The sequence below is a fragment of the Chamaea fasciata genome, unplaced genomic scaffold (assembly GCF_029207755.1).
Source record: "Chamaea fasciata isolate MVZ Bird 193981 ecotype frontalis unplaced genomic scaffold, bChaFas1.0.hap1 SCAF_3, whole genome shotgun sequence".
NCBI classification, from domain to species: domain Eukaryota; kingdom Metazoa; phylum Chordata; class Aves; order Passeriformes; family Sylviidae; genus Chamaea; species Chamaea fasciata.
The window spans coordinates 92,526,555-92,547,628 of record NW_027094088.1 but is presented as its reverse complement, the minus strand read 5'-3'; the positions used below and the strand labels follow the sequence as shown (position 1 = coordinate 92,547,628).

General features: G+C 34.2%; 1 protein-coding gene across 1 annotated transcript in view; it reads right to left on the bottom strand.

Annotated features, from left to right (window-relative positions):
* Positions 1-21,074, bottom strand: part of CSMD1 (CUB and Sushi multiple domains 1) — a 1,082,532-nt gene that overhangs the window by 103,564 nt on the left and 957,894 nt on the right. The window contains exons 41-44 of the mRNA XM_066179810.1: positions 17,862-18,071; positions 6,988-7,176; positions 2,986-3,163; positions 965-1,110 (exon numbers count right to left, since the gene is read on the bottom strand). Of these exons, the coding sequence (XP_066035907.1) occupies positions 965-1,110; positions 2,986-3,163; positions 6,988-7,176; positions 17,862-18,071 (723 nt within the window). The remainder of the gene's footprint in view (positions 1-964; positions 1,111-2,985; positions 3,164-6,987; positions 7,177-17,861; positions 18,072-21,074) is intronic.

Here is a 21,074-nt window from a genome sequence, read left to right as displayed (position 1 = left end):
AATAAAGAGTGATGAGAGTGCATGTACTAAAGAAAAACTCTCCCCTTCATGGAACTAATTTACCATCAGAACAAAATTCTCTGGACAACTTGATAGTCCTATATACTTTAGCTTCTGCTTCTCAGGTTAAGTGCAGTGGGTGACCATGCATAAGGACTTCTTTTCAGGAGAAACGTACAGGCAAAAGTACAGTACATTTCAGATTCTGAGTAAAAATTTCACACGGACCTCCTCATGTAAACACGTATCTCAGGTACTCTCTTTCTGTGATGCGCACTTTGGTCTTTTTGAATTAATTCATTGTGCATTTTTGATTTAGAGCCCGGAAGGCTAAGAATCTTCTACTTATTATACACATTTTGGGTGACTTACAACTAGAACTAGACCAAACTAGAACTAGAATTATAGTTCAGCTTTTCATTTCTGAGTTAGATCCCTAATTTTTGCCATCTTTAGCGCTGAATGTAACTTTGATCAAAGTGTTTTCCTGCATATCAGTCTTTATGCTATTGTTCAACCCTACCATAGCATCCCAGAAACTTTTCTGACCATGACCCCTAGGCATGGTCAGCTGGAGAATAATTTTAGTAAAGAAAGTTAAATTTTATTTAATAAATAGGCCAAAGTAATTAAGAGTAAGAGCTTAATATTAGATGGCAAAGTTTAGCATTAAAGATAGAACACAGTTTAATAAAAGCCCCATATTAACATTCTTAGGCTTTTTTAATACTTAATTTAAAAAACCTCTTAAGTACTGTTATTAAAAAAAAAAAAAACAAAAACCCCTACACAACTAAAAAAACCCCAAAACAACAAATAAACAAACAACCATACAGACCCACATAAAACAAAATAGCAAATCCATGAGTCCTGGTTAATCAGTAAACCACAAAGTTAAGAAATATTTTTTAAATTCACTAAATGAGTGTGGTTACTACATGGTAATTATATAAAGAAAACTGACCATGAAAATTGAGGACAAAGAATCCTCCTGTTGAAAAATCACTATGAAATTTGAGGAGGACTTGATTGGTAGAACTGTAAGCTGTTTCCAGAGCTGTGTTCCCACTGAAAACTCCTAGCTGCGGCGAATTATGGTCAGGACCATCCCTGAAATGTAAAACATTAAAAAGTCAGCTGAAAAACTAATGTTCTCAACACTCGAATTAACAGTCTTTTTTCTCTGGAGAGAAGTTTTAATTTCTTGTAAAATATGGTTTTCCTGATTTAAAATTAGTTTCTCTTTTTTTTTTTTAATTTTATTTTTATTTCTAGCAGCACAATATTCTTTCCAACTTCAAACATTAATTGGTTTTGTATTTCCACGGGCAAGAAATTTAGTGGTGGCAGGAAATTTTCAATGTGTGTTCCTGCAAAAACTTTCATGGAGAGATCAGATGTAGACAAAACCAAGAAAACAGAAGTCTTGTAATGCTGTCATATTTCTAGCATTTTGACCACGGTGCTACAAGGCTTCAACTCATGGTTAAAACACAGAGTAGTGGAAATTGGAAGTTACTATGCCATTTATATAAATTCCAAAGATTCAAAGGTATGTCCTAAGGGGAAAAAAAAAAAAAGGGAAACAAAACAGGAAAAAAAATTGTGTTTTGTGTTTCTCAACAGTAGGATGAGACACCCAAAGAGAAACGTACTCCAGTAACATCAGGCTTCATTCACTTCCAGTATCATCATATAGAACATTCAGGCCTGAACAGACAGAATGAATTAAAAAAAAAAAAAAACAAAAAAAAAAAAACAAAAAAAAAACCCTCCCTTGCTTTTATCACTGAAGTATCTTTTGAGCTCTAAAATACTTATTTCTAGTTATTTTGTGTATTACGTGTAATGAATCTGAACTGAATGAAAAAGCTTTTGCAATATGTTGTTTTAGAAGGCTTGAGATTATCTAGAATGTCTCAGAAAGCTTTAGCTTTTGACCTTTCAATGTCTTTTAATCAGAAGGATATTTATTCACCTCAGCTGTATAGTTGAGAAGCCAAGCTTTATATATATAATCTGTCAGAGAAGACAATCTATGATGTATTTTACAGTTAAGTTCACAGGTGATGCAAATACCAGAGTCAACCAAATGGCTGTTCAGAAAGAATTGCACATCTCTATAAACTAACTGTCTGAAAAAACCTCACCAATAGCTATAGGAATAGTGGACTAGCTGGGAGATCGGAGCAGCTGACTCCCACAGGAATAAGTTACATCCGATATTCTGTGCAAACTTTCCTTTTCCTTAACTATCTGTAGCATATATGAGAAGTCACTTTGCACAGTATGTGGTAAGGACCAGCCTTAGAGAGATGACATGTCCAACAACTTTGGCATTATCTATACCTGCACTCAAGTGCAGTAAATCCTTATGCAATGATTTAGACAGCTCTAAGGCCTCTTCCTTTGGCTGAGATCACAAGTTGAATGGGTTTGTGTGGAAAGAAATATAAATTCAGAGAAGAGGAACATACAGTATGAAGCTTAAAGACATGGAGGTACAAGGCCTGAAATTCTGGGTTAGAAAATATAAAAAGTATGTTTATTAGGCATATTGAAATTTTAAGAAAATTTAAGAAAATCTTACTTAATGCCTAAATTAGTTAATGTCTGAAAATATCAGAAAGTTTTGCAAAAACTAACATATATTGCCTGTGTGTTCATGGAATGTATAATTCAAAATAGTGTAGATTATTACATCACTTTGACCTTACATGGCCTCAACTTAGAGAAGAGAGAGTCAAACAAGATCCAATTGATAACTGAGTTCAAGCTTCAAAGTACTTTTGGAATAGTATTCTTAAATAGTTCAGACAATGATAAATATTTATTTTTCAGATAACCTTAGAAGTTGTTTTATGCTGTTCTTCAGCACATAAAACAACCTACTAAGACCAATAAGAAGAAAGTTTGTAGCTTGGGACAGTGAGATTTGATAAATCAATCAGAAAATAATCACTTCTGTTTCAAAAAATTGCATACCAAACTGCAATGTAGTCATTCACAGGTTCAGTCTGAAGTAAAGTAAAGTTGATATAAATCCCATGGCCTGGAGATACAATAATTAACCAAGTACAGTCCTTTGAATTTGGGTATTCTTCTGGAAATCCTGGGGAATAAACCGTACCGTTTTGAGCAGTTACATTATAGCCACAAGGAGCTGAAAAGAAAACAAATGAGAAAAATTAGTATTAGAAAATAGTTTTTTATGTTACAAGTGGAATATCAAAATGCTACCAAATTCTTAAAGCTCCACAAGACAAGACAACCTAAGTCTTAAAGACCGCCTTTTTCTTGGTTGATTGCTTCTCAAATAAGCATTGACATTTCTAAAACTAATTTATGATGATATCTTTTAGCTTTCATTTCTTAAAATTCATCAAAATCTACTGATAATATTGTTTCCATATAATTCTTGAAACTAAACCCACGCACCATTTAAAATGGGGCACCTTTTGTTTGTATTCAAGATTAAAAACAAAATAAACAAACAGGTAGGTCTTGCATGTTTCCATCCAACTGAACTCTAACTGAACTGGAATGCAACTCTGGAAAAAAATAGGCTGATTGTTCTTTCACTAGTCCAAAACCATAATGATTTATTTCTGACAGGTTTGAGACATTTTTAATAGTGATTCACTTGCAGATTGTACGCCAATTATCCTTATGACAAGTAAAACGGACATACAGACACTAAATTGCACACATTTGCTGAATGAAGTCTGTAGCCAAATCAAAGCTATGAAAAGGCTGACTTTATTCAAGGGAAGCAAAAATGTGATAATATGCTCTTTTGAGTCTCAGTTTGGAAGAATTGACTGAATATGGATGAAAGCATGTGTCCAAGTAAACATATGGTCATTAGTACAAATCAGTGAGTCTCAGCCGTTAGAATAAGACCTTAATCTCATTTATGGGCACTCATTCTTCCTCTAGAACATTTCTCATTAGCTCTTACCATTAAGCTTATGTTATTATTGTCAGTGTTCCTGTGACTTTCCTTCAGACCCTCTTCATTTCTTTCTCAACTTAACAAGTGATGGAAAATAAAAGCAGAAAAAATTGATATAACGAAAAAGGAAAAAAACACAGGAAAGGAAATGGAAAAAAAGGAAGGAGGACTGAGAAATGCAGTGGGATGTCTCATTTTCTGTATGGTTTAAAGCTGCTATACTGCTGTGGTAGACAGTCATCTGGCCAGTTGATGAGTAGCGCTTTTTGGAGGAGTTCTTTTAATAATCCCTGGATTTATGGGACAGGCTAAGGAGGCTTTAACCACTTCACTTTCTTCGTCCATATCAGTACTATCTTGGATGACGCACTTAGCACATTCTCCATCTGGACAGAATCCTGTGCCATGTGCTCTAGAATGGTTCTGCTTGAGCAGGAGGTTGGACAAAATGACCCACTGCGGTCCCTGCCGACCTGACCCAGTTTGTGATTCTGTGATTCAGTGAACCGAATGGCACCTGCTCCTAAACCGTGAACCTCTAGCGGCCAACAAATGAAACCAGATATGGAGAATGAAGGGTAGGTTCTATCTGTCTGAGTCCTGGTTGCATATAGAGGCCAAGGACATCTGACACCGTCTATCAGCTCTAGGAGTTCTGATGAAAATGTGACTCAAGCCCACTTTTTACTATTTCCTAAACCCCTGCATTCATGCCATAGTCACTTTGTCTGGTCTCATAAATCTACTCTGTTCCCTCCACATCCACAGTACTCCATGTTTACAACCAATTGTCAACTGCTTTGACAATTATGCTTACTACAGGGAAATACACTTCCTGAGACTAATATTAATTTCTAATTAATATACAGGATGTTTCTGATTGAAGTTTTATATTTAAATATATTTTGAGTTTACTGTATTTTTGGCAGGTTTATTAATGCTGTTAATGATGGCATAGATTTTTTTATTTTCCCTTTATTATTCTCTAATACTCAAGAAGGAATGCAGACAGATAGTATCTCAGAAAAGACAGTCTAATTTCTCTTATATGATTGTTAGCCATGAAATATCAATAAATTTTGTCAGAAAAAAAAGTGTCACAGGTAACAAAACAAGTAGAGTAAATAATACACCCAGCTGTTACTAGGTTTTCTCCAAAAAAAATTTCTCTTTAAAAATCACAGAAAGCATAAAATTAAACAGAAATTACTGGTTCAATTTCACACAAGATAAAAATAGCATTAGTGTGAATAAACAAATCATTCTAAATTAATGATGTTGTTATATTACACTTTGAATGGCAGGCATGAAGAAACACAGATTTTTGAAATGATTAAATGTATAATCAAATCTTCTAAATTATAAAATGCTAAGAGTGGACCACATTGATTTATAAATAAATGAATGCCATACTATCTGTTCTCACACCCATTTACACCTAATTACATTGAGCATGGAAAGACAGTAAACTTTTTTAAAATTCCACCTAAAGATACCCAAATCCAGTTAGTCATTTACTGACAATTACATACATTATACCATCACTAAATCACTAGAACAACTTGATTGCACAGGAGTAGTCTTGAAGCATGACTATATGACATAATTTTACAATGATTACTTGAGCAGAAATTAATCTAATTTGCTCGAATATACAAATTCTCAGCCTTCAAAAGTATGTGCAATCTTCTGTAGAAAGGTTTCAATTCAAACTTCTAAGAAAACTGGTCATAGCTAGAAAAATTACTTAATTCTTTCACTGATTTCTCTCTCAGATGCACTGTCAAATTACAACAATCAGAGTAACAATTTGTTTTACACGTAGAAAAAAAAATTATATGTCATAATAATAATTTCAGCAGTATTAGGTGGAGCTTTAATTCACACACTCACACAGCTGAATTTTCCACAAAGCAAGTAGTGTGCTAAGTGAGAGACAGAAAACTCTCAAGGCTCAGACAAAACAGAAAGCAACCTGCTGTTTAGTCAGTAATGGTACCCATAAACGTACTCAACAGCACACACAATAGAGTTTCATGCATTCAGGTCTCAGTTGTGTGAAGGAGATGTAGGTGACTGTGGGTAGGCTTGGTAGGTAGGATTCACATGTGCAGGAACCAGGCCAAATGTACATTGTGAATTACAGAAATGTCAGTAGCAGAGGAATGCTTACTTTGAGTTAGAAAATGAAGATAAAACCAGTGAAATAAAACTAGGGATGAAGGGACAGGGAAGAGTAAGAATGACTGTCTTCACATCATTATAAATACTAATTTGCTTCTTGCATGTCATTTCAAACTGAACATATATTATTTACTCTTGTTTCATCTAAGAAAGCAGAAAATGCTGATTTATACCATAAAAATCCGCTTCTCCTATTATATACCTTCATGTATTTTATGAAGTGTACTTCTCTAGGAAGTAAAAAGGAGTAAGAAAAGATATAAGGCTGCATGTCTTTTGGTGCTGCATCCGTATCACTAAAATCAAAATATGAGGTGTTGAACTTTGGCTGGGTTTCTAACAAATTCCAAAAAACCCGAACTGTTAACATTTTACAGTTTTATATCAATTTTTAATTGATATTTTAAAACTTTACTGTAAGTTTAATATGAAGGAAATTAATACATATCTATTTATAGTGAACTTCTAGCATGAATAACATTGTATTTTCTTCCTAAACATTGATAAAGGTGTCACCATAATCTAACTGCTTTTGAATAAAAGTGTCTTCTTGAAATAGTCCTTCCCATAGAGTTTGAGATCATTTCTGGCAGTATCATGAGTTCTCATAATCAATACAACTGACATATATTAATAGGAACAATAAATCACGTCTGAGGAATATGATTCATAAAACATTTATGATTTATAAAAGCACATAATATTCTGCCTTTATCTGCTTACACTACAGATTAGGATAAAGGAACTGTTTTTCAGCAAAAGCTGCATTATATACAGGCACACAAACAAATAAACAAAAATCAGAAAGTACTGTGAGTTCTGAAGCAAAGGTACTACCAGAAAGTTACCTTCACATCTGGGGAAATTATAGTTCCAATTTCTGTTGATTCCATGTTGACAAGTGAGAACAGGTTGCCCCCTCAAAACATATCCAGGATAGCATTCAAATGATACTGACTGTCCCACACTGTAATCTGAGTTGACTATATAGCCATTCAAAAAAGGAGGAGGATCAGGGCAGTTCTGTAACTCATAAGCTGGAAGAAAATAGAAGTATTTTATTGCTTAATCAGCTCTTAACACAGGAAGTGTTAATACATTGACATAAAATCTGTAATGCATTCAATAATAGGTAAACACTGGAATGTCAAGCTCCAGTAATTCAGAGATTAACCCATAACAAGAATAAATCATCCCTTTGGACCATATGAAAATGTTTTAGTAATGTACAACAAAGTCATTCATTCCTTAAAACTTTATGAAATACAAGATTTTCACAATCCATTGTATTTTAATATATGCTAAACAATGTCCAAAAATCACCTTAACTAGAGAAATTAAAAGAACTAATGAATGACTTTAACACAACAGAGCACTATAAAGATCTAAAAAAAATACAAATGGCTATGAAGGGAAAGGTCCTTTTAGCTACATCACTATGCAAAAAATTGCCCTAACCATTCATCACATTTCATGTTTGGTTCTGTGTTTTCGAGGACATCAAATTACTATTCAATCAAATATATTTATTTCATAAAAAATCAGATTGATGAAAATTAAGAAGGAGCTTTCATCAATAATATTTACTAAGATATAATGTAAGCAGTTACATATGAAGCAATAAAAAGACTGTTATGTATGAATTGTTTATGTTCTGTTATGCAGAATTATTTGCAAACAACTTCACATAGATTGGGAAGTAATTGCCATTTAAGAAATAAGTGTTAAAAACATGAGTACCCTGGTCTTTCTGAGCACTCAATTTCCAGTTAAGGAATACTTCTCTAAGAAAGTTCTAACAAGAATAATCCAATGTGATCTTTATCCACGTGTTGTTAAGTTCAAGCTCTAAAAATACAGCAAGAGAATATGATGAACATATTCTCGAATTAAGTATTTTGTTACTTTTTTCAAAGTTAACCTTTACAATAAGACATATTCATCCTAGAAGTGTGTAGTTATTATTCTGAAATAGATTACTTAAACAAGTCACTTCAGCAAGATTAACCTAAACATATATTTTAGATATGCTTATGTGCTAACTTAAAGTTTGTACTTAACTGCTTCACTGAAGTATAACTACTGCCAACAGGATTTTTAGTCATTTCTAATTACAGTTGTGCTGCGCAATAAAAAAATTTACTTGAGACAGCTTCTTCTTTTCCCTAATTCCTTCAGTGAATCCAGAATTCCGTCTTTGCAAGATTAGAAAATTGGAAAAGATGTAGAGGTACTAGAAATATTCTGAAATCCTCTAAAAAATCAGATCCCTCTTCTCTCAAATAACAAAAAAATAAGAAAATAAATTCAAACCCTAAGAATAAAAATTAATTGGTACTGAAAGGAAATACAAAAAAGTTTATTTTCTCTAAATTGTGATTCATTAAATTTTGTGATAAATCTAGTATCAGCTCCTTAACTTTTAATGTCATTAATACTCCTGCTATCATTTGTGTAGTTCTAATACTGATAATACTGTTATTATCAACATCTTTATACAAAATAGAGTTGTATAAAGATTATTTAAGAGAACAGGACTCTGAAGGGTCCTGTATTAAGACTGAAATTTTAAAATATATAAAAATCTATTTAGCAAATTATATTAAAAGTAGAATAGAAAAATATTCCAGAAGGTCAGAGGATCTCACAGATTTTTTTTTTTTTTTAAGATGCAGCAATGCATGTTTAAAATGCATGCAACAGTTACAACAACAGTGTTTTGGAACAATGACAGTAAGTACTGGAATTTTAAAGTTTGATTGTAGAATCTTTTGAGGAGATGAATATCATCATTCCTTATTGGTTAACTTGTTACAATATAGTATTCTTATATTAGTTTTGAAAGTACTTAACACAGTCTCAGAATTTTTAAAGTTAGTACTAAAAATTAGTTTCAGGGGGGAAAAAACCCTCTCTCACTGATCTGCATAAAAAGATAACACAGGAACCACTCAGGTCAGAGAGGAAATCCTGACAGATTTGACAGAGGTGTTCCACAGACTAAGAAAGTGATGATTGCGTGTATATGTATCAAAAATGAGAAATAGGGAAGGTGATGGGATATTAGGGAGTATTGAAACTTGCCATGGCAAAAATTGTATGGAAAAAGAAATGGGCATTTTCCTGGTTTCTGCTAGGGAAGAGTTAATTTCTTCACATTTTTAAAAATTTGTCTCATGCTCTGCCAGTGAAGTGGTACACAAAAAAGGAAAACAAAAAACAAAACAAACCACCAAAAAACCAAAACAAAATAAAAACAACCCATAATGGGAGAGAGCATAGCTGGGATAGGTGATCTGAACTGACCAAAGGGATGTTTCATACCACAGACCATCATTCCTGGCATATAAACTCAGAGTAGTTTCCTAGAAGGGTGGCTGATCTGGGTTCAGGAAGGGGGTTCTGGCATCAGTCAGCTGGGAGTGAGGAATTTGTAGACTGTAATGAGGTCTCTCTTCAGTCTCCTCCAGGCTGAACCGACCAAGAGCCCTCAGCTGCTCCTCATACAACTTCCCTTCAAGGCCCTTCACCATCTTTGTTGCCCTCCTTTGGACTCTCTCTCTAGTAGTTTAATACCTTTCTTATATTGTAGTGCCCAAAACTGCCCCCAGCGCTGGAGGTGAGGCCGCCCCAGTGCAGAGCAGAGGGGACAATCCCTTCCCTTGCCCAGCTGGCCATGCTGGGCCTGATGGCCCCCAGGACAGGGTTGGCCCTCCTGGCTGCCAGGGCACTGCTGACTTATGTTTAACTTGTCATTTATCAGGACCTCCAGGTCCCTTTCTGTGGCGCTGCTTTCCAGAATCTCATTCCCCAGTCTGTCTGTACTGCCAGGGCTGGCACACTGCAGATGCAAAATCCATCACTTTCCCATATTGAGCTTCTTATGTTTGGTGATTGCCCAATTTTTAATTTGCTGAGATCTTTCTGCAGGGCCTCCGTGCCTTCAACAGCTCTTCCCAATTTTCTTTCATCTTACAGTTTTCTTATTACCCCTTTCAGTCCTGTCTCCTGGGCACCTACAAAGATGTGGGAGAGCACAGGGCCTAAGGTGGAGCCCTTTGGGACCCCACTAGTGATAGGTCATTCAGTCATTGTCAACCTTTGTGCCTGACCCATGAGCCAGTTGCTTACATGATGTGTTTATTCAGCTGAATGCTGGACATTTTGTCCAGAAGGTCCTCTAAGAAATGGTATCGAGAGCTTTGCTGAAATCCAAGGTCACATGAACTGACCTCCCTTGGTTCACTAAGTGGATTGTCTTGTTTTAAAAGGAAATCAGGTTTAATAAGTAGGACTTTCCCCTCCTGAAGTTGTGCTGGCTGTGACCAGTGACTGCATTGTCTTTCTGGTGTTTTTCAGTACCTTCCAGGATAAGCTTCTCCATAGGTTCACCAGGCACTGAAGTGAGAATGACAGACCTTTACTTTCTGGAGTCCTCCTTCTCGCTGTTCTTGAAAACTGGAACAATGTTCACCAGCTTCAAGTCAGCTGGCACCTCTCCAGACTCCCAAGACTACTCAAAAATTGAGAGAGGTTTTGCAATTACATCAGCCAGCTCTTAGAGAACTCTTGGATGAATCCCATCAAGACCGAGAGATTTGTAGACATCATCCCTTACAGTCATCGAGATTGTAAATGAACAAAATAAAGCCTAGCTTTTAAAATTCTTGTTACTCTTTATTGAGAGATGCATATCCTTTTTGCCTGTTGTATATAAGGCAAGCAAAACACTTACAGAAATTCTGGGGGTTTGTTCTGGTATTTGTTTTAGTAAGAGAAGAACCTGTGCCTAAAGCAGATCACCATAAATTTGAAGGTCAGTTAGTTAGGGGTGAAAGCACTCACATATGAGCAAAGTAAAACTGTTTGTTTTGCTATTTGATATTTTAGAAAATAAGGCATAAAATTTTAACATACTCTGCTGATATTTTCTGTTATAAATGCTATAGATGACGCATAAATTATTGATCAGGTGATCCATGTGACTATGATATTATGATTTACAGGCCACTCAGGAAATAGGTTTCATAGTTTTAGTATAAATATTAATTAAGTTCTTCTTTGTTCTTTTGATATATGCAATAATACGTGATTTAACAGAGCAGTAGTCGTGACTAACAAATACTGACAACAAATCCTGATGCCACATCTTGCAATAGAAAGCTCTTTTTATGAGTGTCATGCCCAAAGACCTGTCTGCTACTGAGCTTTACAAACTGAGATTCCATTTCACTGCAGACAAAAGCGCTAGTGAGAGCCTGAAATAAAATGTAAAGGAAGTGTGAGAAAATTATTTCATTCCAATACTGGCAGCAGTCAAACACTTGAATTTTAAAATTATCTCATATAGACATTTGGCATTTATTTGTGCAGATAAATTTTCTGCTGATAAGAAAAGCTTGTACATCACAAAAGAAATGTAATTCATTCTTTGCTACCTTGTTGTTATGGTTCAAATGTATTTTCCATCTTACATAAACACTACGGTGACTTATTGGCTTTTCAAGTACCACATACTTCTGTAACATTTAAACATGGAAATTTTAGAGAAAAAAATGTTATTAGGAGAAAATTGAGCATGCCATCACACAAATGCTGGGAGAGCTCACAATTAGCTCACTTAAAACTTTTATTTAGGCTTCTTGTAAATTCCTCCAGCATCATGGTGTGTATAACTACTGACTCAGTTAAAAAATCCACTTCTCAGACTAGACTGGCCCACCATAAGTTTTGTTGGAAAGGCCCTTTAAAGTTGACCTAGTTCCAACTTCCCTGCCACGGGCATGCACATATTTCAGTAGATAGGATTGCTTAAAGTGCCATCTAACCTGACTTTGAAGACTTTCAGGGACTGGGAATTCACAACTTTTCTTGTTTCAGTGTCTCACCACCCTCATCGTATGTTCCTTATGACCAATTTAAATCTACCCTCTTTTGATTTAAAACTGCTGACCCTTCTGACTTAAGACCGTGGTAAAAAGCCTCTCTTTTTAAAAAGAACCTCTTAAATACTGAAAGGCCACAATAAGGACTTCCTGAAACCATCTCATTTAGGCTGAACCCCAACTCTCAACTGTCTCAGACTTTCTTCACAGAAGAGGTGCTCCAGTCTGCTGTTTACTTTGTAGTCTTCCTCTGGATCCACTTTAACAGGGCCGTGCCTTTCTCATGCTTGAAGCACCAGAGTAGAATGCAGCACCCCAGGTGGGGCCTCAAGAGAGTGAAGCAGAGGGAGAATCAACACATTTGATATGCTGGCCATGCCTCTCTTTATGAAAGCCCAGAATGCAGAGTGCTGCAGCCCAGGATAGGACTGGCAATCTGGAACTTCAGTTCATTGTTGAAGGCACCAAAGAACATAATTTTTACAGATGCCACCACTCAGGACTATAATCACAAAACATAACTTAATGATTTAGAAAATAATTTGCCACAAGGTCCTCAAAAGATTGTCTTTTATTTCCTTTAGCATTCCTGCCTTAGGAAATAATTTGAAGCCATTTTACATATACAGTATCTTTTCAACAATCCCTTTTTCATTCCATGATTCCTTACTCAAAAGCTCCATCATAATCATCTTTTTTCCAGATAAAGGCCATCAGATTTAACATGTTTAAATCATGTTTAGTATGTGCATGAGTGTTGTGGAAGAAAGGGAAGGCAATTAGAACTTTTTTCTGTGTATTTTCTGGAACATATTTCTCAAACTCTCCAATATATGAGAGTAAGATTCTTACTTCATATTCAGCTTTATCTTACATTGAAATTCAGAGCAGACTGAAAATAGTCTTATAGTTCCAATAATAAGAACTAGGACTTACACAGTAAAAATACTACAAAATCAAACATTTATTCTCTTTCCCTTAAAGAAGCTCTAGTCCTACAGGGAAAGATATGTGGAAGAAAAAAGATTTTCCAGAAATATTAAAAGCTGAGGTAACATTAATATGGACAGGAATTAAAACCCACAAATATGTCTTATGATCCACTAGACTGAGTTTTTCTGTGTTCTAAATTCTGTTATGAATCTCTCAAAGGTCATAAAAGCTATTTCTTTTTTCTGACCTGCCATAACAGCTTGCCAATCAAACTTCCATGACTGCCCTTCTCTGACCCTAGTGTACAGAGACTGTTTATATCTCAGATATTGAGACTTGACATATATGGGTGTCTCAGAACCTCAAGATCACCACTCAAATGAGATATAGAAGTATTCTTCCAAATATTTCTGGTTGCTTCCTCTCTGCTGTTTTACATAGGTGACGAAACCACAACACTTACAACAAGAGACAGTCTTTCTCAATGCATCTCTTTTTTAACTAAATAGTACAATATTTCAATAGTAGAAGAAAATGTAAATAAATTTAAATGTAACTCTTTAAAAAAGCAGGCACTTTTAAAGTCCTTTTATTATGTTGAAAAAAATTTTCTAATTTCTTCCCGTAGTTCAACATGCAATCACTATGAACTTCTTTCTTGCTACGAGTGAAACAAAAGGTTCCACAACACACAGAAATTTAGCAATCCATCTTTAACATAATGGAATACCCACCATTCCCTATGCATTGCAATTGAAAAGCTGAAGGGGAAAGAGAACATCAAAATATCAGAGCATAAAACAATAAGGATCTGATCAGCAATGGTACTGAGAGCTGTAATTTCCCCAGGGTTCTGCTAAGGAGACAAAGCTTTTTAATGCATTCAGAAATACATAGTACCTAAGTGATTTAGATTATATTTTCAAATCCTGTCCTGTAAGAATTCACAGGCTTAAGGACTGGCACTAGATCCCTACAAGTATGAGTAGAAAATATTTTACGGTTCTCAGTGTGCATTCACATTTCTTCATCCCAAAAATAATATGTTCAGAGTACAATCCTAAGGTATATTAAGATTCAGTCTCATAAACATTTTTCTGCCTTCAGAAATCAGTAGAAAAATTGAGAAATAGCATTGTTAGTTTCGTAATTCACTCTACAACATTCATATTCTTTGTTTTCCTTTGAGAGTAGGGATTATCAAAAAACCTTATTCTTCATAAAATGCTAAGATCTCTAGAAAACTTCATTTTTTTTTATAGCATGCAAGCTTGATTGAATAAGCATAGCCATCACCCATCTCCAATTATTTTTAGATTGGTATCTACAAAAAAGTTATTTACCTTGCACAAAAAAAAAAAAAAAAAAAAAAAAAAAAAAAAAAAAAAAAGTCTGCTATCTTATTGCCCTTCTGTATTGTATTCTGGTTAGCAATTATTTTCACCTAAAAAAATCAGTCCTTGAATTGAACTGAATTTAGTACCATATAGCAAAACCCCTGAATTTAATCTTAAATCCCTTTTAATGTAATTTAAATACATTTTAAAAAGAATTAAGATATGCAAGTTTGTGTGCACTCCTAATATGCAACACATTCACTAAGACAACTAGAATGGATTTGGCAAATGTGACTGTAAATCTGGATTCTTTCTGCCCACTTTTATTTTTTGTTTAAGGGTAAATTAAATTTATTTCAGTATTAGAAAAGTAATGCTTTTTCTATTTATATAACTTTTTTTAACTGATTATAGTACATTAGGACATCCTACAATGAGATCATTTAGAAGCAGTCTGAAAAAAATCATCTGGTTAAATGTATAAAGATGTCAGAAGCTCAGCTCCATTTGCTTTGCTTTGTAAATTCAATTCTAGAAATGACAAAAGTGAACAACATAACTGTGTGAGCATCAATTAGACTAAAAATAAATTCTTAGCTTTCCATATATACCAGTATTCTTTTTTCCCATAAGAAGATTTTGAATGTGACACCAATACCAAGCTCTCATATTCTATTTCCCTTCCACATTTATACCCCATGAATAGCAGTTAGGGAAGATATTGCCTATTAAATTCAGTTGTGACACAGATTATTCTGACTGGGTAGCCAGCAAGCCCAACTGAGTTGGTATCTACCGAGTAATGCTGTATCTTTTTTCTCAACAAAGGCTTTATTTCAGAAGTGTGAAGTTTGACTGAAATTGGCCAATGGTTTCAAAATCACATAACAAAGACATAGGGTTGACTGCCAGACAATTAAACAATGCTAAATTCCATCATCCAGACAAATCAAGCTAAGACTTGTATGGCATTTGATTTACCGAAAGGAAAAACAACACTTCTAATAGGGAGGAAAGGATAAGGAAAAGAGTAACATTGGAGTAAGTATTATTTTTTTAAGTCAAGATGCAAAAATTGCAGATAGTCTAAGAGGAAGAGAGAGTAATTGAGAAATATAATATTAAAAAGAGTAGGAAAATCCAGAGATAATCCACCAGAGAAGATAATTAAGTATCAAGAGCAACAAATGTGGAACAGGAAAAGTCAGCTATCAAAACCAGCATATTTGTATGATAAAAAATAAAGCAGACAATAAAATTACTCAGTTGTAAACCACTGACATTTTCTTTCAGTGGGCAAGAGAAGAACAGAAAATACACTGAAACAATATTTTCTGAAGTTCATAGATTTTGGAACAGAGCATACACTGAAACAATACTTTCTGAAGTTCATAGATTATGGCTATCTAATTGAGTGTACAATTTCCTATGATTTCTAAATGATGCTGAGGAAGATATTTTAGCTCAAAAATATGAAGTTATAATGTATGATGATTATAGAATTGCTAGATCTCAGTGGAAATGGCTAGTACAATCTATGATCTCAGAGGCAACAGAAAAAGTTTCTGCTTTGTGAAGAAAAAATAAACACATGCAAGACACTAAATTTTTAAAGAAGAAAAGTTCCATATCTGTTTGTACAATGAAGAAAAGGAAGTAGATAGAAAACAGAACATAAGTCAAGTCAATTATAAATTCATTAGAGTGAGCTTAGCTGGTAGATCCTAATCACTTTAAAATCGAACTCAACTGTGTTACCAACTTTCCACATTAGAAAAAAAATCCCAATAAATCATAAATACCTTTTAGAATAATCGATTTTTTTCAGCACTTGATTTTTTAGTGAAGTGGATTGTTTTGTCAGGTTTTTAAAATGTTTTAAACCAACAAAATTTTCAACATACATGCATACACGCACACACAACACACACACATATACACACACTAAAATACTGTCTCTGTAGTTAAGGAGTTAAACATAAAAATGAACTGTATAAGTTGTCTTTACAGAAGAAATTGCTTTGCTTCTCACTCATGGGAAGCATAAAACTGGATGAATGTACTGCCTTTGGTTGTGCAAATATACCCATAACTACAGGTTTTTTTGTGAAAGGAGATAAATACTAGTTATATATTTTTATTTGAAAGCAGAATGACACAAATACCAGTTAATTTAACTGTATTTCTTTCTTGGTTCTGACTTTTTGCTCTACTATTATAACTATTAGACTAATAACATAGCTATGAAAAGTCTCATCAAATTATTACTATTGTTGAGAATTTAATATTTTTTCTGGATTTTTTCTAAAAGTACTTGGAAAATACTACTAAAAGTTTCTGAATTTCAATGAATAATAATTTTTTTAAATTTTCTTTCATTTTGAGAATACTAGTAAAACAATCTTCAGCGCTTAAAAAATATTATAAGGTCCATGTAATGCAAAAATGTACTATTTCATAATACCTTGCCCTGGTTTTAAGTGAATTACTTTTCCTATGTTTACATAATAGGATAAAATTTTACACTGTCATTGAGGAAGTCATGATCATATGTTTGTTGACAGCTGACAAATTGCAAGTAGGAGAAATAGAAAGCATGCAACTTATCTAAAATGAACTGATTTTAACAAGAGATGTTCAGAATTAAGCAAAAAACAGAAGTTTCTTTTGTATCATGCCCTCCTCATCCCATTCCCATTTATTTTGGAGTAGACAAAACAGTCCTACTGGGCTAAGGAAGAAAGGGAAGAATAGAAGAAATGAGTAATAAAACCATGCACTTGTTGAGTAAGCTACACTGCCTCTAGAAGAACATGTTATACAGTCCTCAAACAATGTAAGATTCAACTACTAGTTTCAGGGCAGAAAATGCTGTTAGTCAGGAAAAGCTTGTTATGGCAAGGAAAAACATGCTAAACCGAACCAGAACAAAGAGTACTGGAGGATATATAGAAGATAAATCACATGGCTTTGTATTTGACTTTTTTGTCATTTCTATAACTTGACAATCACAATTATTTTTGACTTCTCAGAAGGAAACTAACACTAGGTGGGTGTGGTATGAGAATATTCCATACTTGTAAGACTATGTGACAGAACAAAATTCTACAGATGACAGAATCATGATTTCTTTGTGGGCATGCTTTATGAGCATCAGCCTAATTCAGGTGTTCAGAATCTTCCTCACTGTCCAAGGACTCCAAGGGTATGATCTAACTATAAGAGTATATATATGTGTTTATGTAAATAAATGCTATATTGGCCTGGAAAAACAAGACAGTGAATACTAATAGTATTAATTGGTAACAGTACCATTGAATGGAATGGAGAGGGTTGTTAGCTATGTGACCTTTGGCAAATAACTTCTTCTCAGGTTTTTACATCAATAGAACAAAGATTCCAGCTCAAAACAATTTCAATTTTAAAATTTACAACCTATTTATTAAATAATCTACAGATTTAAAAATTCTAAATAATATATACCAAACATATCTTTTAAAATAATAACAACTAAAATTTTGTTTTTCCTGTCTAACCATAAAGATCATTGTGCTAGTTCACACTTACCTTGGTATGTCAGCTTAAATCCTTGCCTGTTTTCTGAGTGATCACTATAAAAATGGACAAGTGTTTCATGAGTAGTACTTAGCAAGGGTGATGGGAGTTCCATTCCACTAAACTGACCAATCATAGAACTGGTGTGGTGAGGCCCATTCTGAATTTCAAGGAAATCATGATTTGCCTCAGTGGAGAAATTCAGAAACTGAATGTGTGCACCTGTAGCATTGAGAAAGGAAGAAAAATTTTATAACTCATGTTGCTTAATAGTAAGGTATGTAAATAAAAATAAAATTATAATAGTTGTTACAGGCACTATATTTATATTTTAGTCACTATTCAAACTGGGATGCTTAAGTTAAAGAAATAGCTACTAAGTATTACAAGAGTTGGAGTTTCTAATTTTTTTGGTTACCAATAAATATCACAACCACACATGAAGTGACAAATGAAAGTAAGCCATTAAGTCACAAAGTGAACACCAGGGATTTTTCATATTCCTAAACCAATTAACAGAAAGACTCAACAGAGGGGCAAATCACAAATCCTGCTGTGCCACAGCATGGCTGGGACTCTGCCATCCCAAGTGCCATCCTCACAGAGGCTCAGGATCAGCTAGGCACCCAGGAAGGTTACTAACAGAGTGACCTTTCTGAGGCAGAAGTTTACCTACCTAGTTCCAGCTATCTACTCTACCTCTGTTTTCCTGCCCCAGGCCACCTATATTTGTCTCCTTTTGCCTCTAGCTTGGGCCAGTGTGTCTTTGGAGCCATTTTACCCTGTATGCAGACCTATAAGATGCACTGAACTCCAGATTGGTGTCAGGGACTTCAGAGAATTTACCACAAACCCTCTCCAGGAATCAGGTGCTTAAACACAGCTTTTCAGCATTCAAAACATGCTGAACATTTGGCAGTATAAGCATAAACTCATGGGAAGAGCCGTTTTGAATTCTGGCACTACTTCCTCTGGACTAAGGACCTGAAATCCAGTCTTAAACTATGCATATGCATCATGACAAAACAGAAATGAGGGATGAATCACTGGTTTGGAAGCCTAGTACCAAGTAACTTGCAACTGCACTATTTTGGGCTTAACTTTGCTCTGGTAGATATGAAGAGCCAGCTGTAATAGAACAAAACAGAATTATTGAATGAGCCAACAAAGCAGTGTGAAATAGTCAATGCCTTAACTCTGCTTGATATTCTTACTTAGCAGTAGAGACATATTCTTAATTCCCAGGGAGAACATTATAGATTAATTGCCAGGGTAATAGATTACCAGGGTAATTCACTCAGTCTTGTTCATAGCTGATTTCTTCATATCTGTGGCTTAAGATTGAATAAATGGTATAAAAAAGATTACTTTTCCTACAAGAGAAATTAAATAAGCTACCAAATAAACTCAGTTTTATAGAACGCTTATAAAAATATGGGATATTTAGTTTTAGTCCCTTCTCTGATGTATGCAATGTAGGAGGTATGAAAACAAGTATATCAGCTACTGAATAAGAACACTTAACCCAGTGTTATCAATAGAGAGGTACACACCAAACATATCAGACTCATATTATCAGCCATCTCTGTGTGACATTTTATATGGGTAATCTGACTTGAATGAAGTCACTAATTTTAGAGTTCTCTCAGAATTTGAGATGAGGTAGGACACGAAGCAGGTTGGAAACATCTTGACTTCAGTATCAGCGGCTAGTGATTCCCAACAGAGGCTGGATGTCAGCACCATAGAAATGATAAATAACTGAGCAGCCACTTAATACAATACCTAAATTGCAAAAGTGACAAGCAGATAATCAAATTTGTCACATTTATATAGAGCCCAAACATTGTTTAGGTATTTGAACAGAAGTAATCTACTGTTATGACCTATTCTCTGATGATCTGTTGAGTACCTTTAAAACGGAATCATTCTAATTAATTTCTGAGATGGAATTTCTATGTCTAGTTGTATATATCCAGTATAGAAAGGCTTTGTGTTTTAAAGGTATAAAAGTAGGTTTAAAGTATTAAAAAAAAATTACTACCTAAAGTAGTTTCAAATGTTGCTAATTTCAATTAAAGAACACACTGTATGTGTCCCCTCAAGCCTTAAGTCCTAGTTTATAGAATTTGCAAATGTCAATTTGATATGTCAAAGAAGAATTTTTCTACACTAAACAATTTCTTACATAAAATTACATGGAATAAAAATGATAGCTACAGAAAATAAATCATTATCTGGTCAAACTATAATTATATTACTTCCTGCTTGATTCTCAACAGCACTTCCTCCCTCACTTGAATGTACTCTGAATAATGAAAATTCCAAGCTGAGATAATTGTTTTTACAAATGTTAATTAATTAAAAGCTACCGAAGATAATTTTAAAATCACAACAACTCACTTGAAAATATATATTTTCTATTTTAAAATATTTAGATTTTAGTGGTGTCTTTTTATTTACATGATTGATGTTTTTTCATGTAAGAAAGAGAACACTATATTTTGGGACACATTTAGCGTCCACAATTTTATTGTTAGACTTTGTTTAAGCACAGAGTTGATACAATAGAATGTAAACAAACAACTTTTCAGTAGAGAAGCTTATACTTCTAATTAGAATTTCAAATAGAAGTACTTCCAAGTAGATGTACTTTGTGAAAGATCACATCAATTACAAAATAAACCTGATGCAAAGATTTTATATGTGGATTATTTAACAAATACCTGGGGGAAAATATCACTGTAGGAACTTAGTGGCAAAAAACATCCTTTGTAGTATTTTTGAAGGCAATGATAGATCAGTGCAATGAACACCTTGTTCATGTTAAAACCCTTACAAAGCTATTATCTTTTCTGTTTATAGAATAACCACCATCAGAGACTTTCAGAGAAGTGAGAGAAATAATAACAACAGGATATAAGATGCTCTTGTGCAATTAATTCATGAAACATTTCCTACATGGAAAAGCTTAAATAAAAAGAGCCACACTGAGACATATGAAGGAATATTTTTCAAAGGCACTATTGTAATAACCTAATTAGGACATCATTGCTTATAATTTATATATCCTGAAAATGTAGCTGGAGAATGTCCAAACTAACAAAGGATGCTCTGTCTGTGGTTCTCCTACATCTTTAGGGATATCTTAGGCTACTAAGAGTATCCATAATTATAATGGATCAGTTCTCCAGGTGTTCACTGATAAAGGGCACTATTCTAAAC